The sequence below is a fragment of the Camellia sinensis genome, chromosome 4 (genome assembly GCF_055761805.1).
Source record: "Camellia sinensis isolate YWXY chromosome 4, ASM5576180v1, whole genome shotgun sequence".
Classification (NCBI taxonomy): domain Eukaryota; kingdom Viridiplantae; phylum Streptophyta; class Magnoliopsida; order Ericales; family Theaceae; genus Camellia; species Camellia sinensis.
In genome coordinates, this window is record NC_138964.1 from 90,910,576 (window position 1) to 90,918,787 (window position 8,212).

Genomic DNA, 8,212 nt, shown 5'->3' on the forward strand with positions numbered 1-8,212 from the left:
TCAATCACACTTCATTCATTTAGTGTATCAATCACACTTCATTCATTTAGTATATCAATCATACTCTGTTCACATAGTGTATCTATCACACTTTGTGTTCATTTTCAGTATATCAATCATACTTTGTTCACTAAGTGCATCTATCACACTTTGTGTTCATTTAGTGTATCCATCACACTCGTTCACTAAGTGCATCTATCACACTTCGTTTTCACATTTAGTATATCAATCATACTTTGTTCACATAGTGCATCTATCACACTTTGTGTTCACATAGTGCATCTATCACACTTTGTGTTCATTTAGTGCATCCATCACACTCGTTCACTAAGTGCATCTACCACACTTTTTTTTTTTTGGGTGGATAAGTCATAAAATAAAAGACAAAAAACTTACACCACGACAAGGGGCATACCCCAGTCCCTAACCAATACACTATACAGTAACCAAAAGAAAACAAAAAGACTAAGCCAATCTAGGATTACCCAGAAAAACTAACAACCAAACCATAATCTAGCTGGACAAAATAAAGAAAATAAGCCAAAAACTAAACTAAAGCAACCATACATAATAAGAAACAACCAAAGTGTGTTCATGCGCCGCATGAAAATGTGATGAGGAACATGAACACACCCGATATCTAAGTAGCAAAAGTTGGATGAAAAACATAAAACCCATGTACATCCCACATGGGTAGGCAAAAATATCAACACACACTAAAGAAAACAAACATAAACGGAAGTCACTCTTCACACACGAGGCGCATATAGCAGCCATCAACACAATCATAGTAGACCAAAGACGCCTCTTGCTTGCATCTGCACAAAACCAGCCTGCTCCAGACAATGAATCAGAACTGTTTACCAAATCAGCCAATCTCCAGACCGCAACATCCACATAAACAGTTTGCTGCCATCCCATGCAACCCGAACAGTATCTAGACATTGTAGTAGACCCTGTCAACCAGCAGATACTCAAAAGAATTAAGAGCTCATCAACAGGAGAACATACAAGAATCAATGACAGATTACTCGGTATACCACACATATATATGCTCACTACACTCAACCCACAATTATATAAACTCACATCACTCAGAAAATAATGCTCCTTGTACCTGCAAAAAAAAGAAAAGTCACAGGTGCTACATAAAAACATGTTAGTTTCTCTCAATGTGGCTAGTGATATTGGGGTGGGTGATCTACTCCTCACACTATACTCGGCCCTCAAATTATGGGGCAAACACTCAACAAAGAACTTGCCAGCCATCCAGGTACCTATAACAATAACAAACATTAGGAAACCCCACAATGTATTTGCTAACCATCACTCAACCCACAATTTAGGATCTCTCATTCCTTACAGTAGCTACCGAAGACTTCACCATAGTATGGGGAAGTCTCCATGATTGGAGAAACCAACTGTCAGTTTGGTGGGACTTCAGATTGGTAATATGCATTACCCTGAACCTTACCATATCCACAATACCCTTTATAACCACCTCTTCCGGGACCATATCCTTGCTAAACACTCTGTTATTCCTTGCAATCCACAACTGGTAGACAGTACAGGTAAAAGCAAGCTTAGTGATAATAGCCCAAGAGATTTGCCTTTCACAGATTGAGCAATGAGCTGGACCAAATCATCCCAAGGTATAGAGGGGCAGTGCACATTTATTCGACCTTTAATGCAAGACCACACCCTTTTCGAGAATGGACACTCAAAGAAAAGGTGATTGTGGTCCTCACAATGATGCTGGCAGAAAACACATTTCACAGATAGGGTTACACCAAAAGTTTGCAACCTATCCCCAGTATTTAATCTGCCAAGAATAGCCATCCACACCACAAAGCTCACCTTCGGGATGTTATAAGGGCCCCAAAGGAGAGTAGACCAATTCACAAGATCAAAATGTTTCCTCAAATAGTGCCAAGTAGATTGGATAGTGAATTGGCTATTGGAGGCAGGACACCAACTAACATCATCAGACCCTCCAGTGGGGAGGAAAGTAGGGGGAGTACTATCAATAAGATCCCTAATTGACAGCTGGTATCTTAATTCATGGAAACTGCCTCGTACTATGCTGAAGCATGCTGCTGCTGATGTGAGGATTGAGAGTTCACTAAATGTGGGTTGAGTGAAGGTTAGCAAATAAATTGTGGGGTTTCCTAATGTTTGCTATTCATATAGGTGCTTGGAGTCCTGGAAAACTGATGGATGAGTGTACACCAACCAGTCTGAGGGTTGAGTTTCGTGTGAGGAATAAACACTCCATAACCCCCAACTTACTAGCCACATTGAGAGGAACTAACATGCTTATATATATCACTGTATTTTTTTCTTTTGCAGGTATATGGAGCTGTTTCCCGAGTGATGTGAGCATAGATACTTGTGGGTTGAGTGTAGTGAGCAATTATATGTGTGATGTTAACTGCTTCAGATTTTTGAGTTTTGCAAAGTACTCTACTGTTGGTTACTTAATTCTGTTTGGTCCTTGCTGCATTACAGGGTCTACTATAATGTGTAGAATCTGTCCGGGTCACATGTGCTGTCTTGTTCTTCCTGTGTTGCTGGCTGGATTTGCCTGTGTTGATGGCTGTCTGCTTGTGTTGATGGCTGGATCTGCCTGTGTTGATGGCTGGGTCTGCCTATCTTGTTCTTTTCAGTTCGGTGTGTCTCGTGGCTTGAAGCTGGACCTGCCTGTGTTGATGGCTGCTATATGCGCCTCGTGTGTGAAGTTTGATTTTCTATTATGTTTGTTTACATTAGAATTTGTTGGTGTTTTGCCTACCCGTGTGGGATGTACACGGGTGTACATGACATATGGATTTCATCTGACTTTTTGCTGCCTGTGATCGAGTGTGTTCATGCTCCTCATTTTTCATGCGGCACATGAACACATTTTGGCTATTTCTATTATGTATGGTTTATTTAGGTTAGGACGTATTTCATTTATTTTGTCCAGATAGTTCTGTTTTGTTTCGTCAGTTTTTCTGGGTAATTCTGGAATGGCTTAGTTTTTGTTTTTCTTTCTCTGGTTTCCTGTATAGTGTTTTGGTTAGGACCTGGGGTATGCCCCTTGTCATGGTGTAAGTTTTTTGTCTTTTATTTTATGACTTATCCACCCAAAAAAAAAATAAGATCCCTAAGCTCCCATGAAGAGGGAAAAGGCCATCTCCAAGAATTACCCTCCACAATCTCACTAACCTTAGCATCTATACCAAGAGCAGAATCATACACAATTCTACCACCAAATTTGTCCCACAAAGAACCCATAGGGTGCCAATTATCAAACCACAAAAAAACCGTAGATCCATCTCCCACCCTATGTTTGATTAGAGGGTAAATGATAGGTCTAAGAGAGAGGATCTTCCTCCAAACCCAAGAAGGGTCATTTGGCACCCTAACTCTCCAAAAACTCCTACCTTTCAGAATATAAGACTTAACCCAAATACACCACATTGACTGCTCTCCCCCAGAGAAGAGGAACCAGACATGTTTAGCAATGACAACCTTATTCCACACAGTGAGGGACTTAAAACCCAGCCCCCCTTCCTTCTTAGGAGAGCAAATTCTATCCCAAGAAACCTTAGCCCCATGTTTTTTTAGCTCACACCCAGACCAAAAGAAAGCTCTAAATAAACTCTCTATAGATCTAATGACCTTCTTTGGAAGGATGAATAAAGAGGTCCAGTAAACTTGCATAGAGAATAGAACAGATTGGATCAACTGAGCTCTACCAACATAAGTGAGGCACTTATTTGTCCAGCTCTTAACCCTTTTTGTAATTCTCTCCACCAGTTGGTCACAGTCAATGGCCTTAAGTTTAGTGGAAACTAGAGGAACCCCCAAGTATCTCACAGGTAACTTGCCCTCACTAAAATTGCAAACCCCAAGGATCTCATTTCTTAACTGCACATCACAGCCAGAAAAGAAGATGTGACTCTTATTAGGGCTAGGAGACAGCCCAGACAAACGCTTAAACTCTTCTAATCCCATTTTAATGGACTGAACAGTAGACACATCCCCTTTACAAAATATCATCAGATCATCAGCAAAGCATAAATTAACAATCTTAGTTTTTTCACATCTCCAATGGAATTTGAAATCAGGGTGAGAAGCCTTCTCAGCCAAAATTCTAGAGAGAATTTCCATAACAATAACAAAGAGATAAGGGGACATAGGGTCACCTTTCCTCAAACCTCTCTCCCCCCTAAAATAACCATGCAGGCTCCCATTAATGCAAATGGAGTAAGTGGGACTAGTCATGCAAGCTTTTATCCAAAGGATAATATTAGGGGGGAAACCCATCGCGGTAAGGACATCAAGAACAAACTCCCATCTAACATTATCGTAGGCTTTCATAATGTCCACCTTCATGGTGCACCTAGGAGAGGGGGAGGCTTTATGGTAGCCCCCCATAAGCTCCTGAGAAAGGAAGATATTATCGGCAATCCTCCTACCAGGGACAAAAGCTGATTGGACAGGATCAATAAGATCATGAAGGACAATTTTAATCCTATCCGCAATAATCTTAGAAATACATTTATACAAAGTGTTGCAGCACGAGATAGGTCTAAAATCCCCCACTTTTTCAGCATTGGGGATCTTCGGAATCAAAGCAATGGTGGTGCTATTTAATTCCTGAAGAAGCTCCCCCGATGTAAAGAACGATTTGATTGCTTCAACAACTTCTCTCCCCACAATATCCCAGGATTTCAGAAAAAAACCCGCAGAATACCCATCAGGGCCAGGGGCTTTATTAGCTTTAAGGGACTTGAATGCATCAATGATCTCTTTCTCAGTCACATCCCTTGCAAGGTTTTGATATTGACTCTCAGACACTCTTTTGGTGATAAGGCTACTAATCCTATCATACCCATTATATTGATCACCAAAAGGTTTCCCAAACAAGTTTGTGAAATAGTCCACAAAGGAGTGGTGAACCTCAGCACTTTTAGTCACTCTATCCCCATTAGGGAGCACAACACTGTGAATCCGCCCCTTGTTCACATTACCCTTCACATTTCTAAAGAAGAACTTGGAATTCCTATCCCCTAAACCTAACCATTGGATACGAGATTTCTGGTGGGCAAGACTCTCCTCAGCTTTGCTAAGGTCAATATATTTCACATAAGCAGCCCTCTCAGTCTCTTGAAGAGTTAAATTCAAAGGATCTTTATCGAGCTTGACTTGAGAATTAAGGAGATGATCCTTTGCAACACCAACCCGAGTGGAAATCTCACTATATTCCTTTTTGTTCAACTCTTTAAGAATGGGCTTAAGAGTTTTAAGCTTTTGACAAACCCTGAACATGGGAAAACCCCTAATGTATTTCCTCCAAACACCATACACACTAGGGAGGAAGTCACAGTGGGTAGCCCAGAAGTCAAAAAACTTGAAGGGCTTCTTAAGCTTCGCTTCCTCACCTCCAAGTTGCACAATCACAGGGGAGTGATCAGAAACTCCCGAGGGCAAGAAAAGGGCATACGAGTTAGGGTTAACAGTTAACCACCTTTCATTGACAAGGACTCTATCAATTTTCAAGGTATGAAGTTACCACCCCCCTGCTTATTAGACCAAGTAAATTGACACCCCTTGTAACACAAGTCTTCCAATTCAGATTCCAAAACCGTACTATTAAACACCTCATTGGCACGACTCCAGTTCCCCCTCCCCCCCATTTTCTCAAATGAAAAACGAACAGCATTAAAGTCACCAAGAAAAACAGAAGGGTGACTAGCATAATTGAGAGCAATTTTCTTTAGATCAAAAAACAAGGGAAGCCTCAACTCATGCTTATTTTCAGCGTAAACAAAAGTAGAAAAGAAGCTGAGATCACCCTCAAAAACTGTCACTTTTACAAAAAATTAACTGGTTTGATTTTTGGACCATCAAAACATCGCAGAAATTTGGATCCCAGCAAACCCAAATTCTCGCTGGCAAATCTGGTTGTGAGTTCGACAAAAATTTCCAATTTTTAAAGCTATTATCAAAAATTTTAGCTTCATTTTCCATTTTAACTTTTGTCTCCAAAATGCTCATAATTTTAATATCTTCTTTTTTAACAAAATCAATAACTTCTTTATGTTTTGAGGGATTGTTAAACCCTCTGACATTCCAAAAAGAGGTTTTAATAGACATGATAAACAACAAAAAAATAAGATCACAACCAGATCACCACAAAAAAAAAAAACAACAGATTTTTACCTCCTTTTCTTATTCCGGCTACCTGATCTGCTAGAAGACTTCTGCTTGGTTGAGTTGCCCACCTTTAGCCCACCATCTTCCTTTCCCCCCTGCAGTTCAGGAGGTTTTGCTCTCATTTCCTCTTCCCCCACATCCTCAGTATTTCTGATGTTTTCCTCAGCTGCTTGGGTTGTGGTCTCAGCAGTTTCCATAGCCTCAGAGTGAGAGGCATCAATCTGGCCCACAACATTGGCAGCATTTTCTTCAATCTCTGGTTGGGGAACAACCTCCTCAGACTCAGGGACTAGGTCACCCCCCTTAGTTGCAGATGAGCTATCAACTTCAGTAGGGACATCTTGAAGAGGGCAGATTTGGTCCCCCACTTTCCTTTTACCCTTATCCTTCACAGTAGTCCATCCCTCATCAACTTCAACCCTGTCCTCAGAGTTCTTCTGTAACTCAATAAGATGTGTAACTTGTGCAGAGAGACAGGTCTTAGTCTCATGGCCAAAAACATGACAGTGCATACACCTCGATGGAACACCCTGATACTCCACATGGATATTCATGGATACATCACCACTTGTAATTATGAAGCTATCAGGGAACTCAGATACAGCTGAAATATCCACACAAACTCTAGCGAAGGAGATCCTACTTCCCGAGGAGGTAAGTTGATCCATAAACAATGGAACACCCACTGCACTAGCTATTCTTCCTAAACCATCTCCATCCCAATATTCAAGAGGAATATTATGGAATTTCACCCAAATAGGGATGGTTTTCTTGTCTTCCTTAGACAGTTTCATCATTCGATGCCACTGTTTCAATATAAGAAGGAAGCCTCCCACATACCATGGTCCTCCCTCCAAGACATCAATACAGCAATCCTGATTTTCAAACATAAAGAAGAAAAACCCATCATCATTTTTCAGAATATCAACCAGCCCCTTATTCTTCCACATATTATTAGCATTGTTTTTGATAAGGGTATACGGTAGATTTTTATCAATGAAGTATCCCACCAGACAAGCTAACCATAGGCGAGGGGGGGAGGCAACTCAACAACTATCTTATCCTGATCAAGTTTAGGGGGATAGTATTTAAGTTTTACCTCTGACCGGACTGAAGATGAGGCCACATTAGCCCACGATCGACCCTCAGTGGCACGAAATGGCCCTCTGCCTCCACGACCACCCCTATTATTAGGGTTGGTACCACGACCTTGGTTATGAAACCCACCTCGAGTGTTACCCACAGATCCTCTAGGGTTGGGATCCGATTCATTAGAAACACGATCAGTTTGGCTAGCGATCCCTCTAGGGCTTCCATCTGCACCAGACTCATCAGCATCCAAGTCTTTGTCCCCCATGTCAATATCCCCTTTCTCCTGTGAACCCAACGGAATATCCACCTTTTCAGCAATCGCACCATGTTGTTGAGTGATACCCCAATTTTTTGTGACCTCAACACTATCTGGAAGATCCATAAGCTTAGATCGAAGCTCCCCTTCAACCCTATCCGACCAATTCGTCGATTGAACAATCGGAGTCGATAGATCCGCAAGAGTGGATCTAACAAAAGGATGAGAATCCTCTTCCATCGCCGATCTAGCCTTTATAGCCGCAAGACGATCTGAGATCTCCTGGATGGAAGCCGCCGTAACCCCTCTCGGTTTCTTCTCACTATTTTGTGCAAGCACAACTAGGGTTTCTAACTCTATTTCTGAGAGATTTAGACTTTTAGGGCTAAACTCACCATACGACCCACTAAGACCACTCAACTCACTACCTCTCTCTTCATTTAGTATAGCATTAATGTTCCCCTTTTTAGTCAAATCTTTTGTTTCCATTTCAAACAAGAATCCGCAGTTCAGTGAAGTATTGAATGCAAACCCTGGAAACGAAGTTTCTAGAGAGAAGAAGGAGCCTCTCACACTAACCCATTTCTGATCTATCTATCTATCTATCACACTTTGTGTTCACATTTAGTATATCAATCATACTCTGTTCACATAGTGCAT

At 41.2% G+C, this 8,212-nt stretch overlaps 1 protein-coding gene across 1 annotated transcript; it reads right to left on the minus strand.

The window, feature by feature from the left end:
- Positions 1–481: 481 nt before the first annotated feature.
- Positions 482–7,154, minus strand: LOC145823882 (uncharacterized). Its single transcript, XM_082923431.1, has 8 exons — positions 6,211–7,154; positions 5,608–5,739; positions 3,189–5,515; positions 1,858–2,099; positions 1,470–1,555; positions 1,263–1,277; positions 634–1,117; positions 482–517 (listed from the first exon to the last, which is right to left on the minus strand). Exons 1-8 carry the CDS (start codon positions 7,152–7,154, stop codon positions 482–484), a joined length of 4,266 nt encoding a protein of 1,421 aa, XP_082779557.1.
- Between the last annotated feature and the right edge of the window lie 1,058 nt (positions 7,155–8,212).

Bases quoted from the DNA above. Each gene is read 5' to 3' on its own strand.
- LOC145823882 (XM_082923431.1), bottom strand. From the start codon at position 7,154: ATGTGGAAGAATAAGGGGCTGGTTGATATTCTGAAAAATGATGATGGG. The intron at 2,100-3,188 runs GTAATTCTTGGA...TCCTCACATCAG, and splicing joins GGTTAGTGAGATTGTGGAGG to CAGCAGCATGCTTCAGCATA. The intron at 1,556-1,857 runs GTGAGCTTTGTG...ACTGTCTACCAG, and splicing joins GCCCTTATAACATCCCGAAG to TTGTGGATTGCAAGGAATAA.